The 19,826-nt window shown below is 44.8% G+C and overlaps 1 protein-coding gene across 1 annotated transcript in view; it reads right to left on the reverse strand.

The window, feature by feature from the left end:
- LOC120838523 overlaps nt 1-19,826 on the reverse strand; it is a 70,786-nt gene that overhangs the window by 43,132 nt on the left and 7,828 nt on the right. Inside the window, exon 3 of the mRNA XM_040208477.1 lies at nt 13,075-13,169. Coding sequence (XP_040064411.1) covers nt 13,075-13,169 — 95 coding nt within the window. The remainder of the gene's footprint in view (nt 1-13,074; nt 13,170-19,826) is intronic.

Consider the following 19,826-nt stretch of genomic DNA (forward strand, 5'->3'; position numbering starts at 1 on the left):
TCGCGGCACGCAATCTCTGAAGGAAAACATGCCTCTGGCACTAGCCTATCTTCTATTGTTTCAAATTCGTGTCACTTATAGCCGCGTCCCACTAGAGCGACAGACAGCAACAAACGACAGCGACACATGACAACGATCGATAGACGACACCGACAGACAGCTTATTTGTTGGAGTCCGCCGTCCCACCTGGGCGGACACAACGCAGAACACGGGGGCAAGGAAACTTGTTTCCTTGTGGGACTGGAGTAGTCTCGAAATACACAGACAAACAGAGTCTGGCGACGCGGTTTTTGTGCTTTGCACTTTGGGCATAAAACGCGCCGACAAACACGGTGAAAGTGGAGACGATTACTTTATTTCTTGATGAAAGCTTCCGCCTTTCTTCATGTGCCGTTGGTGACTTTCCGTAAACAGTCGACACCAAACTTTCCTATTTTCGAACTAGAATACCCGAATCGTTCCTTTTTTTGGCCGTTCGAGGCATTCTAGGTGAGCGCCACGGAATCTCACGTTGATTTTGAGGATGTTCATAACTTCATATTCCAATGATCGAGGGCCGGCGTTTTTTGATGGACAATAAAGCGTCCCGATTATCACAGAACGTGATGAAAAGTCTCTCGTCTGCCGGAATGGCTTGGCGCGGAACGTCGTGTACTACTTCGGGGTGAGTGGCCTTACTTTGGTCAGCCCTCGCACATGGATGTATCCATCCTGATGCAGGGGCGTAGACTTCAGCGTCTTGGAGCACCACCTAGCGCACCAAGTTTTCGCGAGCAAAACCAGTCACAGCAAATTCCCTTTCGCAACACGGCCGCCCGGCGCCAGCCAGCAAGCCGCGCCCGCGACCACTACGTACAATCGAGAAACCGGAACTGCGGGGCTGAAAACGAGGGGTGGCCCACACCGTGGAGTGGCCGCCAAGGGCTTCTCGTTCCGGGAGGAAGGGTAGAAGGGTGGGAAGGGAGGCAACAGAAGGCATAAGCGGGCGAGGAGGATAAGTTTGTCTCCGAGAGACGTTCCTCAGTGGGACTGCTTAGTTGCTCTTCAAGTCCAAGGACAGACAAGAACTCGTCCGTCGCCGATCGTTTGTCGGCGCTTGTCGGGGATGGTCGCGGGTGTTCGTCGTTGCAGTGGGACAGCATCGGTTACACGGAACTTCGTGGTGTCGTCGGACAAAAACCGGTGTTTGTCGCTCTAGTGGGACGAGGCTATTAACGGGATATAGCTAACTTCCTGCAAGTCTGAGAGCTTAGGCGACTGAGTGATCGCCTACCATGATTTTGCTACCAACTGATATCACAGAGCAAGGTGCGAATCAATTAGTTGCTTAGAATGAGTCCCGTGATTGCTTGTCGTATAAGCATAATGCATTTGAATACCCTGTATTTTGGAATGGCTAAAATAACACATCTGTCGTTTGCATTGAAAACCCCAACAGCTACAGTTTGTTTTGAGCTTGCCCGTGCATTATCTATCTGGTTTCGAAGTGCTCGAATTTCTAGTTAGTACTTTAACAATTTTATGTTTATACCAACGTGTCAATAACATTGTTTTTGCATTCCTGTGCGTTTATTGTTTTTATGTGCTATGACTTCGAATCTATCCCATTAAAACCCCACAAATGGGGGTTTAAATAGTACAATAAATAAACAAATTAGTAACTCACGTGTCATGAATTTGATAGCTCTGCAATCAATCAGTCACACTAGCGGTCACACTGCCTTCCCCCTCCCGGTCACAAAAAATAGAAAACTTTTCAAATGTTTTCCAGAGTGAAACATGAAAACAGACTGGTGATTTAACTTCCGTGAAATAAAATTTGATTTATTTTTATTTATTTACATACCTCTAAAGGCTCCAAAGGAGCATTACATAGAGGGGGGTGTCGTATAAACTTTTACATAATCATACAATATTTTACAAGAAAAAATAGAAGACATCGTGTCACGCTAAACAGAACCATGATGGGAAGACATTACATAACAAAAAAGCCACACACGCACTCACATCATTGGAGGCAGTCGACGTGCTAGAAAAAAAGCAATAGACCCAGCGAGCGAGTAACAAACATACAGGGCAATATATGATTCATTCACCCTAAAGATTCACGCAATAACAACATAAATGTATCATGATCAGTGACCGTCGCAATTTCGCTTGCCAACTCATTCCATTCAGTCGCCGCTTGTACGAACGGGGAGTATTTGAACAGATTAGTTCTTGCAAATGGAATATGAACTTTGTAACAATGATCATGACGAGGGGAAATGCGAGCCGGTGGGAGAATGTTGTTTTGACGGAAATCTGAGGAACTATGATAGAGTTTATGAAAATGGGATAACCTTGCGAGGTATCTTCGCTGGTGGAGAGTCAATAAACCAAGTGAACTCTTAAGTTGACTGACGCTTATAGGTGAATACATTTTTAGTATAAACCTGGTGGCCCTGTTTTGTAATGATTCTAAATTATTAATTAAATATTTTTGATGCGGGTTCCAAATTATAGCTGCATATTCCAACTTGGGCCTAATGAGGGTAGAGTATGCAAGTAGCTTCGTTTCTGCTGTTGCCATATATAAATGCCTTCTTAAGAAACCAAGTGACTGGTTAGCCCTCCTAAGGATATAATCTAGATGAGTGTTCCAGGAGAGGTTGGAAGTTAAGTGGACTCCTAAATATTTATATGTGGATACTTTATCCAATTTTGAATCTATAACTTTGTAGTCGTATTGAAAAGATGAGCGACGATTGGTAAATATCATTATTTTTGTTTTATCTATATTTATCTGCATTTCCCACGTGTCACACCATGAAAGTATGATATCCAAATCACTTTGAAGGGCCAGGCAGTCGCTTTGACTAGATATTTGACGGTATACCACACAGTCGTCTGCAAATAGGCGAATCTTTGAAGAAATGTTGTTGGGGAGGTCATTTATATAAATTAAAAACAAAAGTGGTCCAATAACGGATCCTTGAGGGACACCAGATTTGACATGTATAGGTGGTGAGGTGATGTCATTTGCAAGTACTGATTGTTTTCTATCGTGCAAAAACTCACGAATCCATGTAATTACCTTATCATTAATTTTGAGATATTGTAGTTTTTTTATCAGACGACTGTGTGGTACACGATCAAAGGCCTTCGAAAAGTCTATAAAAATAGCGTCGATTTGTGAGGATGAGTGAATACAGGTATGCAAATCCGTTACCAGTTCAAACAGTTGGGTTTCACACGAAAGACCACGTTGAAAGCCGTGCTGATTGGGAAATAGCAGGTTGTTTGAGACTAAGTGTTTCATGACAGATGAATATATTATATGTTCTAAAAGTTTACAAGGAACAGAGGTCAATGAAATTGGTCTATAATTTGTTGGGCAATTCCGATTACCAGATTTATAAATCGGCACGACATTTGCTGATTTCCATTCGTTCGGAATGTGGCCAGTATTAAGCGATTGCTGGAATAAGCTGGCAAGCACGGCACCTGATGCATCCTTTGTTAGTTTAAGTAGCTTCGAGCATACACCATCAGGACCCGGGCTGGATTTTGTCGGCAAGCGGTTAATGGCACTGATAACACCATCAATATTGATTTGCACATCGTCCATTTCTGGAATGACGATTGTAGGTGTAACATGGCGGTCAGATAAAGGGAGCTCGTCGGTAAACACTTCGCCAAAAAATGTGTTAAGTTTAAAAGCGGACTCGGATGCAGAAAGCTTTACGTCACCTTCTTGAAGTAAAGGAAATGTATTTTTTTCTTTGGGGTTTACGACATGCCAGAACTTTTTTGGATTTGTTTTTAGTATGCTAGATAAATTGTCGTTGAAAAAACTATTCTTTGCCTTTCTTATCTCATTTTTGCATAAGCGCGCACAATCTTCGTACGACTGCCAGTCACGGTCTGAATTTGAAGAACTGGCCTTTCTGAAAAGTCTCTTCTTTTTGGAGATCAAGTGTTTTACGCTTCGTGAAAACCAGGGACAACCCTCACTCGGGTTAATGATTAACTTAGGAACAAAAGCTTCACGTATATAGATTAGTTTGTTTTTTATTGAAACCCAGTTTTCTTCAACAGAGCGTGTATGGAAGGTGCTTTCATACTGAATCAAAAAGTCTGACAGTGTTACCGCAATATCACTATAATTTGCCTTAGAGTAGTCATATATCACTTTTTTTAGGTTCACTCTTGTAGCATCCGATATCTTATAGCAGAAATAAACAATTCTATGGTCGCTAATTTCATCCAGCACGCGTACAGACATGTTTTCGGGGTGAGTGGCACAAACAAGGTCCAGTACTGCATCTCCGCGTGTGGGATCATTTACCAATTGTTTCATTGAAAATGAATCTAAGAGATTTATAAAACTTAAACACTCTCCTACACGTGAGCAAGTATTACGTACTTGGAGGTTGGACCAATCGATCCCAGGATAATTAAAATCACCTGCCAATATAAGTGGTAAATGTGGATACTTGAAATGAATAAATTCTAAAATATCTGTTAGTCTGTTGACAAATTCACATGTTGAATCAGGTGGTCGGTAACAAATTCCAACTATAATATTCTGAAAGGATACGGTACCAATGGAAACCCAAAGGGTTTCAAGAGGAGAGTCGATTGAAATCAGAGTGCAAGATATGTCCTTTCGAACTGCGATGATTACGCCACCGCCTCGTTTGGAAATTCGGTCCTTACGAAATATGTTAAAATTGTCGCTTAAACGTAAACTGGAATTTGAAATAGTATCGGTAAGCCACGTTTCGGTTGCAACAATAACATCTGCTGAGCATGAAATAATGCTGCTTGCGAGGTCATCCTGTTTTGGCAGAAGGCTTCTAAAGTTTGCTAGCAAAAATGAGAGAGGGCGGTGCTGATTGCAGGCGCTCACAGTTGTTCTAGGTTTGGATTTATATTTTTTGTGTCACGATTGTAGATCCCGTGGCGCGTCTGCAGTTCTCCGTTCCCTCGAGGCAGGCAAAACACTATCGGTTTCGTCGCAGTAAACGTACATCTGATTGTTGATAAAGAGCTTATCAAAAGCAAGGTTTACCCCATCGCGCGTGGTTCGGACCGATTTTGCATAATCCCAAAGTTTTTTTCGAATTTTCCTCACTTTTGGCGAATAGTCTTCCTCTATCCAAACTCGCGGGGTGTCAGTCGACCTTAGCCGCGAAGCGCCATGGAGCACGTCGCGCTTGCTCTTGAAACTTAGGAACTTAACAATAATTGGTCTGTTAAAACCTTCCCTTTTGCGGCCAACACGATGCGCCCTTTCTATATCGCCGACGTTTAGCTGCAACCGGTCCGAAAAGAAGGAAAGTGCGATTCGTTCAGTCTGAGCCCACGATTCGTTTCCCTCCTCAGGAATCCCTTTAATCAGCAAGTTATTTCTTCTCATTTGGTTGTTCATGTTGTCGACGATTTCACTTAAACCACTTACGTCCTGCTGTCTCGAGGATACATCTTCAATTTTTCTTTCAATCTCGGTGACAACATCATTTGTTTTTTTTAATTTCGGTTTGCACTTCCTTAATCTTGCCGACGGAGCTCTCGAGACTTGAAACTCTGCGTGTCAAGTCACCGATTCCCAACGACAGTTCATTTAGTTTGTCAGTGGTCTCTATTTGATGTCTCGCATTGTCAGAAATAACAGTGTTCAGCTTCTGAAGTATTAGGTCAAGCTTAGAGCTATCGCCCTCTTTAGGGCCGGGGCCGGGGTTAGCTTCGATGTCACCAGAACACATGAGCAATTTGGCGATGCAGAGAGTGAGCAACAGGATACGAGCACTTGGAAAAGCCCTGCGCAATAATAAGGCACCACTTTGTAACCTCGTGGGCACTCCCTTTGGTCTCACTTTGTTTTTTGGACAAAAAGTACCGACACGGGCCCTGTAGGTACAAATGTCGACGCCCATTGCACACAAAAATCACAGGGACAACACTTTGGGATTTGCGGCAAAAAAGAAGCGGGTAATAACAACGTGGTAGGATTTCAACTCACCTACAGCAAAGATAAGTTCAAAATTAGCGTGCAAAGCGCTAGGCCGCAAATCCCGCTTGAGGCGATGTGAGCACTTCTTTTGAAGGATCGGTGATGCGGTGTCGCTAGTAGTCCGGATGGTTCCGATATCAGGGCACGCGGCAGTTTTCCTCGTCGATGGCAATCAGCTGTGGCGACGATCAGCCTCGAAGCGCGGGCATAGAGTAATCTACACAAGGGAAAGAGTGGCCACTCAAGCCGTTTCGCGGCCCAGCGTTTAGTTTTCTCACCGACCGCTAAGTGGTGCCAGTGTGCCAAAGAATGAAAATATTTTGTGAGGTTTGTTATAAATAAATACTCAAGTTTTAATTTTATTATATTTAAAATTGTTGCAAGCATCATAAACGGTGAAATAGTTTTTGTTTACCACGTTAAGAAGATCACGTGATGTACGGGCCAGTTCCGGTTCCTGCAGTTGCTCTGAGAAAGCGGCTGGAGTGGCTGGAGCGGGACGGACGGACGGACGGACGCGTGCGTGGACGGCGTGACCGCATGGTGCATGACACCTGTCAACGCGTTTTGTGTTGAGCACATGTGAGCACAGCGAGCAGAATGTGAGCACAACGTGGATATTGTCTGCGCCTAACAGGTTTCTTCAGAAGGTAAGACGTTTTCTCATTTCTTTGCTATTGCTTAGTCGCGAGCAAAACACAGCGTGCGCAGACAAGGGCAAGAGAAAAAAGCGAACTGTATCGTGTCCGTTTGTTTTACCCGTTATTTGCATGCTCAGAGGTCCAACAGACGCTGCGAAATAAACGTCAGACAGCAGCCGGCTTTTCCCGTGTGTGTTATTATTGTTACATGGGCTGCGCTATCGTACTAAGAGCTACGAATATTTGTGTTTATATCTTTCATTTTTTTTTCTTTCTCAGATGCCCTCCGGTTGCTACTACTGTAGCTACTGCTGTGTCGCATCGTGTAAAAACAACGGTAAAACGCACAAGAAACCCGGCACAAAGTTTTTCCGAATCGCACGTGACGCAAGGTAGGTTGGCGTGAGCTCCTTCTTGTCAATAGTTCCTTGGAACCATTTGCATACTTGAGCATATAAAAAAATCCCAATAATTTATTATTCTTCACAATATAATTAATTACTACAATGCGATTTTAAATCAAGCGCTAAAGTTGACTGGATGCCTTAACTGTAATGTGGGGATTTGGGCTAAGCGATCTCAGGTCAGTTATACTAATTTTAGTACTGCATTACCACTTTGTCTTTGAAGATAAAAACTGACAAATTAAACTTATAAGACAAAATTGTTAAGGAAAAGAAGCAGCCCTTGATTTGTCTCATACATAGCTTGAATATATCGTCTTTAATGTGGCTCTAAATTGGAGTTATAAAGGTGCTGCTTCATGGTGGGGTGAATTTTCGTGCTTTTTTTAATGTGGCTCTAAATTTGAGTTATAAAAGCGCTGCTTCATGGTGGGGTGAATATTGCTCTCTACTGATAATGTCTTTTCCTAAAGAAATGTGAATGTGCACCTGCTGTTAACTAGCTATAAAATGACCTGTTGTTGGGCGAGTTGGTGAACGTTAGAAATCATGTTTTTTGTGCGAAAGGACAAACACAAGGGCGGACAACAAGCACAAGCGCGCTTGTGCTTGTTGTACTCTCTTGTGTTCGCCCTCTCGCGCAAAAACCATGATTTCTTAGTTGACCTACTTCTGCACTACTCTAGAGCAGGAACCCAAATTTGTCTGTGTGCATTGAAACATCCAAAGCAAACCTGCCAAATAAAAATATGTCCCCATCGCTTGCAAGCGGAGCCAAAATGTCGAATAGAGGGTTGCAGATTGGCATCTGACATTTTGTTCCAAAGTGTACATTTAACACATTGAAAAACCATATATATTACAGGTCAAAATCTTGGCTCGACTATGCCAAGAGGTATGATCTTCTTGGAAAGTCTGCTTCGCAACACTATGCCACCTATCGCGTCTGCAGTGATCACTTCACTGCAAAAGATTTTATGGACCCAGGGCAAACAACCCTAGTGCGATCAGCTGTGCCTACTGTTCGTCCTCCCATAAACTGGGCATCTGCAATAGGTGATTGTAATAATGTGTTTCCCTCATATACACAAAGGTATAAGTAACTTCTCTATGTAGGCTAATAAGCCCATTCTTCCAGGTCCCACTCAGGCAACCAGCTCATCTGGCCCTTCACTCCAGTGCAGCTCCGTCGCAGCGAGCCGTTCTGTGCTTGCTAACAGGTTATCTCGTCATGGTGCACCTTTCCAGACCAGGCAGAGCCCGACAGACTGCAGAGTTCACCACTTCCATGTAGCTCCGCAGTAATGCACTCTGCAGCACTCGGTAATATAGAGTTATTTTAAAGCACCAGCCTGTGCCTAATATGCGCACTCTTCCAGACCCAAGTCAGGCAACCAGCTCTTCTGGTCTTTTCGCTGGCCACTGTGGTCCAGGTCAACACTGTAAGTGTCCCATTTTGCTTTCGCCACTTTTTAAAACATATTTGTGTGAACCTCTATAGCCAGTGGATAATACAATCTGTCCTAGAAGGATCAGTTTAAAGAATTCTAGGTCTCTTTATAAGCTATAGTCTTTGCTTCATGTGTGTGGCATACCGATCTAACCATTTTTATTACTAATGACTGGGGAGGTGTGTGAAACTGGAACACACATATCAAGAGGAGGTTTCAAGAGAATTTTTCATGGCTGTTTTGCGGTTTTCATGCTATTTCAGCCTTTCGAACTTGCAAGGTTATCAAGGATTTTGCGTGAAGACATTTAGTACCGAACATTTTACATGACTAGTAAAAGAATAACGTAATTGGTGGTCAGAAGTTTCACTGGCTTTGTCAGTGCTTAAAATGGTAAAGCACAAGAAGAAAATTCAAGCTTCACTCCACACCTTACCTGGTATGCTACTGGTTAATGGGTGCTTGTACTGGTTAAATCGTATCGCACTTATTGCAACTGTTTTCAATCTCACTGACTTGTTGCCATTTTTATAGCTGGTCCAAACCATCCTGCACCTGTTTTCCGCAAGCTCACGAAAAGGCCCGAGGACGTTATCAAGCGAGTCCAGGCGAGAATTTCCAGCTACAGAAAGGCGATAGCCAGACTGCGGAAACAGCAGCTGAAGACGCCTCAGACAGCTTCTCAAGCTCTGGAAATAATTCTGCCTCATGTTTCTGAAGAGGTATTTCACCTCATATCATCGCATGTAAAGAATAGGTCGAAGGGCAAGGGGAAGCGATTTTTACTGTGGCTGAAGAAATTTGCGCTCCATCTGAATTTGCATGGACCGCGGGCATACCGATTTGTGTCTTTAGTGTTCACGCTACCATCTCGGCGTTCACTACGAAGGTGGCTAGCCAATGTCAAAATGACGCCAGGTATCATTCCAGGCATCATGTCATCGATTGTGTCAAAAACAAAGTCATGGAATGAACGCGACCGCATTTGTACCTTAGTTTTTGACGAGATGATGTTGAAAAAGAACTTGTCATACGATGTGGCGCAGGATGTTGTCCTCGGATTTGCAGATGATGGTGTTCAGCGAACTTCCAGTATTGATGACAGAGCCCAGGTTTTCCTCCTCTCTGGAGTTTCTCGGAGGTGGGTGCAACCTGTAGCATATACTATTGGGCATACGTCAACACCATCCTGTGTAACTCGTAACCTGCTTATGCCACTGATTGAGCAGCTGAAGGACATTGGCATTACAATCAAAGCAGTGGTCTGTGACCAGGGTGTCTCCAACGTAAGTTTGGCGCACCAACTTGGAGTGTCTGTTGAGCAGCCATTCTTCAAAGTAAAAAATGCAAGTGTCTATTTTATTTTTGATGTCCCGCACCTGATAAAGATCACCCGTAACAACCTGCAAGCTTACAAGCTTCACATCGGGAGTGAAAATGTAGACTGGAACTACATTGTGCAACTTTACCACTCCACGCACGAGATGCGACTGCGATTAGCCCCGAAGGTGACAGACCGGCATATTTACCAGAAACCTTTCAGTAACATGAAGGCGAAACGTGCGACTCAGTTCGTCAGTATGCGTTGCACTTTTAGCTCTTGTGTATGCCAGACAGCTCCCTGAGGCGGCCATTTCCACGGCATACTTTTGTGACCGCATGGACAAACGTTTTGACTGTCTTAACAGCTCGAGACAAAAAGAATCTGAACAAAAGTTACGCCATGCGATTAGAAAGGGCGACACTGAAATCGTTGATTTTCTTTGCAACCAACTTCCATGGGTGGCAGCCTGGAAGTTTGAGGGTAGACGGCAGCCACAAACAGTCACTGGGTGGCAGGTTACTATCAGGGCCGTCCTCATGCTCTGGGAGGATATTTCTGAGAAATATAACTTCAGCTTTCTTTTGACACGGCGACTGCAGCAAGATGCCGAAAATATTTTCGGGCAGATGAGGCAACAACACGGCTGCAACACCAATCCTAATGTGTATCAGTTTACTTGTGGACTGAAGCACATTGGGATTAGGAAGCTCCTAAAGCTCTCGAAAAAGGAAAATGTTGAAGATGGCAACACTAACCTCCTTCAGGAGATGACCCCGTTTAAAGCAATGCTTAAAGCCTTCCATATTCCAAGAAAGATGTTCGGCAACTTAACTGTGCCATCGGAGGCTACTTTCACTTACATTCAGAGCCTGGAATCTCACTTTATGTGTGTTATAGAAAGCGTAGCACACCTGCGCAATGTCTGTGATGTTTTGTATCACCATCTGGTCGCGTATTGTTTTTTTTGCATTTATGCTCCGAGGAGTGTCAGCGGAGGTTTTTGAAGATGTTTTGCAGGGTGCGGTTGTGCTGGCATGTGCGCTTTATTAATCGAAACTTGGAAAAATTTCGGTTGCATTCTTCTGTTCCTGGCGCTCAACTCGACAAGTTCGAAGCTTAGTATGGTATGGTGTTTCAGGCGCCTATAAAATAACGATCTTTAATTGGGTTGTGCAGTTTGCATGCCGATTATATTTCTGGCTTTCTTTCAACTTTATAATGCAGGACATAGTTTTTTTATATACGGGATGAGGACGTTTTGCAGCAAAGTGATCTTTGATGGGTGCGTGCGTGGAGTATATGCCGAACATGTCCGACATGTTAATGTTTTAATCAATGTGCCCTGTATATTGACCAAATGTTGTGTCTGTTACTGTTACTTTGGTAACAGAATATTTGTATATTTAGAAAAAATCTGTTACTTTGGTAACAGATTTTTTGTATATTTTTATTACCTAACACTGTTAGGTGGTTTGACCTTAGCTGCCTGTTCTTACTGTAATTTTCCACATGCCCTGTACTAGCATTGCTATATTATCTGCTGTACACTCATTGTGTTGAATATGGATGGGAATGTTGAATATTCCCTGGGTCTGTATGAGGTCCTTTTTGTTAGCCTAGAAGAAGTGTTAGGCTACTCCAAATAGTGTACTGTATATTGACATTGAATCTGCTTCTTTGAATTCTGTGCAGTCTAGGCTGTGCTCTAATAGCGTAAACGAATTAATCTTCGCGTGGACCTAACTTTCGCAAATATCGCGATTTGATCAAGTTCACAAGAAATTGGTAACGTGAATAAGTTGCCCTATGGATATGAATACATGCAATGTCACTCACGGTGGTGAAAGTTTATGCCCGCGAAATATTCCCGAAACTGGCACATCGCTAAATGTCGAGCTCGCAACAATAAGTCGCTTACAGTACTTGTTAATGACAGCTATGGCCACATGTCCACATTACTGAAACTGCTCAGCATTGTGACAACCAATGATTAATTCAATCAAACCGTTTAGCATCACTGGAAAGTTCTGGTTTGGAGTGTTGGTAAATGTGGGACTCTTGTAACGTTACTGCTTTATGTGAATGTGTGTGCCCTCATGAAGAATACTTCGCGATTCTGAATTGTTCAAGCGTTCAATTGACCTCAAAATAAATCATTCTGAAGCACTTTTTGTTGTTGCCTGGAAATACTTCGTAAACACGTAAACAAACGGAAGCAGTATGACAAGAATATATATCTTAATATTTCACAGTAGTAAAGAGAATAATTTCTGCTCTTTCGTGGTGTGAAGCCTCTAATCAGAAGCATTTGTGCCATCAAGAGAAGCCGCGCGACAGCAAGCTCGGCAAAAAAAGCGCCGGAAACGAAACCGAAACTGAAACCACCGGAACCGGAATCAAGAGTAAGCTTTTCTCATCGACCGTTTGGCGCGGTAGTTGTTATACGGGACGCTGGGGCCTACGGCGGTGTCCGCTCTTTACCTTGTGTAGATTACTCTATGGCGCGGGTGACTACAGCAAAGATAAGTTCAAAATTAGCGTACAAAGCGCTAGGCCGCAAATCCCGCTTGAGGCGATGTGAGCACTTCTTTTGAAGAATCGGTGATGCGGTGTCGCTAGTAGTCTGGATGGTTCCGATATCAGGGCACGGGGCAGTTTTCCTCGTCGATGGCAATCAGCTGTGGCGACGATCAGCCTCGAAGTACGGGTGACTACAGCAAAGATAAGTTCAAAATTAGCGTGCAAAGCGCTAGGCCGCAAATCCCGCTTGAGGCGATGTGAGCACTTCTTTTGAAGGATCGGTGATGCGGTGTCGCTAGTAGTCCGGATGGTTCCGATATCAGGGCACGGGGCAGTTTTCCTCGTCGATGGAAATCAGCTGTGGCGACGATCAGCCTCGAAGTGCGGGTGACTACAGCAAAGATAAGTTCAAAATTAGCGTGCAAAGCGCTAGGCCGCGAATCCCCTATGTTCAACTACTGAGTTTGTAAACAATACATGGTCGAACAATCATGAGAAACTTTGCATGCCTCCTGAACGCTCAGATAGAAAAGTTTCTTTAAAACGTATAAAGATTGACTTTGCGGTAGAAAAGATAGCAATAGTACTTCAGTTTTTGAATAATTTTCACGCGTATGGTATAACAATCGCGCAAATATTTTTTTTGTGTTGACCATCTCAGTAAACTTGCTAAAAAAAGGGGGGGGGGGGGGTGCATAGGGCAAGAAGCAAACCACGAGGTTGGAATATATTTACCTGCCAAGTGACACTCCGCAGGTATTTCTCTACCTTCTCTTCAGTCACGTTGACGGAATCGTCTATATAAAAAACCATCGTAAGAGCAAGAATTCCTGAAATGTTTAAGATATGTCAGTCACATGAAAAAGTGCAGATTCTTAAATTATGGCTCTTTACAAACAATTCCAATACAATACATAAAGGTATTTTAATGCACTACATATGGTAATACTGAGGCTTGTTATATAGTAGTGTACAGAAGCAGTAAAAGGGTACGAACTCACCAACGAACCAATCACAGCGCACGAGGGCGGGGCCAAACTCGGTACCACCAATCACAGTGCAGCAGGGCGGGCTTCTTCTTCCTCTCTCATCCCAGTGACCAACGACAGGCCGCGGTTATCGATGGCCACACTTACAGTAATCACTGACATAGATGGTCCCACCTACAGGGCATTGGCCCGTGACCAATCGGAGCTCGCCTATGTCCCCGCCTCCGAGTCCCGTACTCGGTGCAGGTGTGAAGTCATGTCCGCGGCGCAGGCCAGGCGTGTGTGAAAAGCACGCAGCAGGGGGGTGGGGGGGGGGGGCTGTCAATCACAGCGGTTGTCATCACCAAGTGATGTCACCTTGTTCGAGCTACATCCGACTGAAGGAGCTAGGCGCTACAGGATTTGAATTGCAGAGCAAGAAAGTGGATGTGCGGGGCGTCATTGCAGCGGTCACGTGACGAAGGTCATGTGATACTACTTGAACCGCTGCACGGTAAATATTTTATTCGGTAAAAAAAATTCTACGTTGGCTGGGATTGAAACCAGCTGCTTCGTGTACAGTAAGCCTGCACTTTATCGATTGAGCTACCAGCAGAGCGCTTCCTCGACATCTTAACTCGTAGTAGTTAAACCTATGTCGCGCGCGCTTAATTCATATAACGTGTTAAAGCTGTCGCGCTAATTGGCTTTCGTAACCTCATTTAAAATAAAGGCGTAAATCGACGGTGTACGTCGACGCCAACGCCATCAATCAGTTGGCTTCTCTACATTCATGTGTTGACTTCAGAGATGACGTCACATGACTTGTATGGCATCCTCCACACGATCTCAATGCGTCATTGCTGCAGGTCGTGTGACAAAAGTCACGTGACGCAATATTATATGAATAGCTCCGCGCTAATGTCTTTTACTGCTCGTCTTCCTGATGCGTGATTTCGCGCGCAATCCAAACACCACTCGTGGACTTGTCACCTCGTGGCGCCCTTCTTCCTTTTGGACATTGGAGACGTTTGACACGCTCTACCAAGGTAGGCAAGATGATGTACAGCTTTGTGAAGTGCCTTTAGTTTCATTTGCAACTGAGTGATCAATTTATGTACAAAGGGTAAATATTAGTGACGGACCGAATCTGCCGAACTTCAGATTCGGCAAAGTTCGGCAAACGCCGAACTTTTGAAGGAAAGTGCGGTAAAGATTCGGCAAAAATTCGGCAAATGTCTGCGCACGCGCGAGAACGCGGCGGGGCCGTGGATTGCGAATGGACTCCGTGCAGTCGTGCGGTTTATATCGTGCAGTGCACGGTGGCGCAGCGTAGTACAACCAGTGGTTACGGCGAGGTGTGGAGTCAGCAAACAACACGGTAACTGCGTTTGTGAGCGAGCGTGGTTCTCTTCAAAACCTTCTGCTTCAAGAGTAGAAGATCGATCAGTAATTTACGCAGTCCACCGCGCAAGTAACGAATGATGCGGTACATTCTGGATGACGTGATTTTCATTTGACATTTCCAGTGATGCAACGAGTTAGTTGAAACATTGGAAGACAACTGCTTTAAAGCACTCCTCGCAAATATAACAATTCTGTTTTCGGCTCAGAAGTAGTGTGTGCCAAAACAAAATAATATTAATTTTTCAATTAGCGTTATTTCGCGATTTTCCTGTATCTGCATAAAACGCACGTTGCACATCTGACGTTTCTAACTTTCCCTATCTTTTTAAGCGTTCGCGTGTATCCTAACACCAGAAACTGACTTTTTAAAGGTGAAAAACAGACGATGCTAATATGGGACTCACACTTTAATGCAAAGTTGACGTCAAGTGACTCAAATCGAAAAACAGACATATTTAGTGCAATAATATTATTATCTCTTCTGATGAAGACTCAGCAACCGTTGTATTCATTTTCCCACACAGAACGGTGAGTCTCAGAGAGAGCAAGAACGCAGCGTTATTGCACTCATTTTAACAATGTACACACAACATGCAGGCTTGCGCTAATAATTCCCCAAACCGAAACTCCGTTACTGCGCCCACGCTCGCTTCTACCCAACCCAACCACGCCACTTCTGCAAAAGTCACTAAAATTGTCAATAAACGCACAAAAACGACACCGAGACAATTATATTGTAGAATATCAATTTATTTAGTAATAACTGTGTCAATGTGCATTACATGTTGCATTTAAGTAAGGGGAAAAAACATAAAACCTTTTTTTTTTTCGCCATAAAAAAACTAAATTTCAACCTTAAGTCTGGTAACAATGTATTTTGGCCGAATCTTTGCCGAAACTCTAGAAAAGTTCGGCTTTGCGGAATCCCAAGATTCGGCGCCGAAATTTTGATTCGGCAAAAGTTCGGCCCATCAGTAGTAAATATTGTGTAAATAACCATTTTATGATTTTCATGTTGAGCGATGTGGTTTTGAGCAGAGTCTAAATATTTGTACAAAGAGCCCTTTATGTAACGCGATCTGTTTCTGCCTTTTTTTGGGAGTATATATAGGAGCGCACCAACGTATAACGCACCAGCGCACCAACGCACCAGCGCACCAACGCACCAGCGCACCAACACAGGAACGCACCAACGTATAGACAGTAAAGTCCGCAGGTGTGCGAAGTCCCTTGAATTCTTTTCTTGGCGTAGAATAAACTGGCTGCGTATGCAAAATCGTAAAATTACTCGTAAATCGGAATAATTCCGAAACTGTCAAAATAACTAATTGTGATGTCCTTTGGGCATATATAGAGAAGAGCTCACTAAAAAAATACCTCGGCGCCGTACTCTGTACTTAAATTCCGGGTGATGGCGTCCCTAGGCCAATCTCGTCGCACGCAAACGCGCCACGAAAGCAGGGACGCGTACACTGATTTGCCCCCCAAATTTGGGTAGAATTTGTGTTCTTTCATTTTAACTGGCAGACGACGTTTCTTTCTTTATCAATTTACAAAATGCGAGGCGATTCTGGTAAAGAAAATGGTGATGGCTTTAGTTAGATCTTGCTTGAAAGTCAAGGTGAGCCTCACGTTTGCCGTGTCAAAATGTACTAGAGCAGAGAAGGCACCTTTAGAGTAGGGGACGTCTCTTCGATTGAGGCGGTGTTGAAAGCTCCTATAGGCCTTCATGTACAGATTCTGAGCAATATCAAAGTGATTGAAAAGTAAACATTTCGGCAAAATTTGCCCGGTTAGGTGAGTATTAGGAAAAGAAACTGGAAGTACTCTAACCAAATGGTTTAAACTGCCCGATAGGGAGAAGAAGAGAAAGACGAACACCCAGCCAGATAAGTCACCCGTGAACAGGCGACCGAGCAGGCCGCGAAACGTCGGGCAATTCAAACCAGTTGGTTAGAGTACTTGCAGTTTCTATTCTTCATATCAAAGTGTTCCTTCTGCTGACATCTACTCACGTCCAGTATTGCCCTTTTCAAGTTGAAGTGTTCGAGCTTGAAGGGGTCGAGCTCTCCACTCTCCTGAAACGCCTCGCTCTTCACAAAAGTGACGACGAGCTTTGACGGCTCCCGATGTGGATAGAGATCGTCGAGAACAATGTGACACGACGGAAGAAGCGGTTCTGGTCTTGATCTCCATCCCATGTAGTAGATAAGTCGCGGGAGACGACTGCAGAAGTCTTTAGATGCCCACAAGCACGGTCGAGGCCACTTGCACGCGTCGAATGTAGAGCAAATACGAGGAAGTTCGACAACGCGTTTTTGTGGAACTGTCGTGCAGCCGAAGCCCACGCTGTCGTAACCCCGCCCTTTTTGTAGCCTTTCAGCCTCAGGCAACGCTGCTGTGGCCAGATTGTCCACTTCAGCGACGTCCCTTCGGTGTTATTGCCACAAGTCATCGGCAGCGAAAATGCTGTGAGAAGGAACACGATGGGTTCCCACAGTATTGAAGTCGGGAGCTTCCAAAGGCCTGGACCGGTATGACCTTATCGTGCGTGACCGCTCCGTGCGTCGCGGTGGTGCTCACGGAATCGCCATTGGCTCGCGCGTCCTTTCTTTGGATGTGCAGGAAGCTTGATTTCAGATCGTAAAAGTAAGGGCTTGCCACTGATTCACACTGGAAGCGGATCCGCGTTCGCAAAGCGGTTGCGAACGCGGTTGTATAAAGATCCAGTACAATGGAACGCGCACTCGATGTCATCGAGAGCGCGTGCACCCGATGACATCGGGCGGATCAGAGGCGGCGCACGGGCAGTCGCTGGCTTGACTCAAGCACCGCCGTTGATCGTTGGTTTTTCGTTAGTATTCTTCATCATCTCGTCCATGTCAAATAAATGTAGTTTCTTGTTGAAACCGTTGGCTCCGTGTAATTCCTCCGGGTCGGGTATCCAGCAAGGCAAACCGACCACAATGGCGTCAAACGTGGGGAAAAAGAAACCAAGCCCCATGAAATTCCTGCGAGTGGGCAGAGTACCAATGACGCCCAAGCGTGGTATGCTATCCACTCGCAGGAATTTCACGGGGCTTAGTTTCTTCTTCCGGTAAGCTTTTTTCCCGCTCCCCATGTTTGCTACCGTCGTTCCGTCCTTCCGTCACGTCCTCGTTTGTTGTATTGGCGTGTTTCTCAATGTTTGCTTTGTGACTGCGGCAACCGTTTTGCGCGCTTGTGTTTGTTTCTGGTGGAGTTTCTTTTTTTGTGCTTGCAGGCATGCTCACACTGGAGCAGGAAGCCGCGATGGCCGCAGCGGCACAAGGGACCCTACTCGCAAAGGTCACGGAGATGTGCGACTCAGTGATACAACGCCTGGCCTACACGCCTGGCTAGCAGGAGACCCCACCGCGAGAGCCCCGACCACACTTGACTGTTCCATTCTATACGAGGTACGACGACGACAAGTCTGCGCCCGTCATACGGAGACTGGGAAATTGAGGGAACACGCACAAGAACGTAAGAAAGACGTTGGTATTGAAGGAAGGTTTTTTACCCCTGAGCCTTTCTTCTCTGTTAGGCCTCATATCACCGATTAGGAGAAGAGCCATCGCAAAGGCTATCGGAGTCTGATAAAACGCAAAAAGTATCATCTCGTACCTTACAGGGAAAACATTTCCTAGATTCTAAAAAAAGACGAAGAACCGGACGACATCAAGCTGAAGAAGCTAATTCAAACGCTACACAAAATGTTACATCCGTACAATTCCAATGATAGTAGCACTAATATCAACGACAATGAGGTTAAAGCGACACTTATTACGAAAGAACGGGCAGCGCAAACAAGCAAGGAACAGCGTGGGGATGATGACGACCTTTCCGCCGCAGTCAATTACTTGAGAAAAACCGACACACAAAACGGTCCATTGCTTCTGAGTCTACCGAAATCCGTGTTCATTTGGGATCGTCAAATATTGGAAATTTAGATCGACGATAAACCTTTTCAATTATCTAACATTGTGGACCAGGGTTGGGCAGTATCGCGATACAAATGTTTCGCGATAGTATTTTAGAAATACATTTCGTATCTGAATTTCTGTATCGCGATAAATTTTATTCACCAGTATCTGTATTCCTGTATCGAAATACATTTTGAATGTTTCTTTGTATCGCGATACAATCAGGGTGAAATGTATTTCGTTATATTTCTTAAAAAATAATCCCCCCACTCCCCCCCCCCCCCTCAAAAAAAAAAAAAAAACCCGAACGCATTTTATTTCTTTTTTACTTCTGAGGGCATTGGGATCAAGGATATGCAGGGGCATTGTTATTATGCTGACCATAGTATCTCCCGATTCTCCTAACTATTTTTCTATGCGTCCTCTTTCCTCTTCTGAGAAGTGTTGCGCAATCGGGGACTCGAACCAGGTGGCGTGCCAGGGGTGGAGTCAGAGCATCTTGTGCCGCAGGTCCTTAGGTAGGGATTTCTTGAGTCATTGTTTGCTGGCAGTCAATGCCCGCGGCTAACCGCCTCTCATGCCTTAGCGTACACAGTACACCAAGCCGGCAAAGTTGAGTCACAGTCCGCTGCAGCACGAGCTTGTCGGTGGCTGACTTGAAATAGTAGCATGACTCACGCAGTACAGTTCAACACATATTTGAATGCGTCTGCGGCTGCGCCTGTAATGTTGCACGACTCAACAGTACGTCATCAGCCGACGTGAACGTGACCCGCTTCTCTGGTGATCCGACACCCACGAAGGAGGCCAGACGTGGCCTCGCTGTGCCGAGCACTGCCGACCCAGACCCCAGACTTTGTACACCTGCGACTCGTCTCGAGCGCGCCGTTTCTCGGAGAGCTCGCACCTGTGCCGGCAATATTAGGTCGTAATCCACGAGATCACTGTTTGGATGATTCTAGGCGAAACTTGAGGAGTGCAATCTATGTGTCGGTGGCGGAGGGTCGGCAGGAGGGACCTTTACGACAGGGATGCCACCATATCGGTTTTTCAACCGTAACACAAGATAAGACATGTGTTCCAGGGTGCTTGAGGTGTTCCACTATTCTCGAAATTTCAAATGATACTGCCTGCACGATCTCCAACGAGGTAACCCACAACGAAAGTA

This window comes from Ixodes scapularis, unplaced genomic scaffold, assembly GCF_016920785.2.
Source record: "Ixodes scapularis isolate PalLabHiFi unplaced genomic scaffold, ASM1692078v2 PGA_scaffold11__112_contigs__length_91849675, whole genome shotgun sequence".
Taxonomy (NCBI): domain Eukaryota; kingdom Metazoa; phylum Arthropoda; class Arachnida; order Ixodida; family Ixodidae; genus Ixodes; species Ixodes scapularis.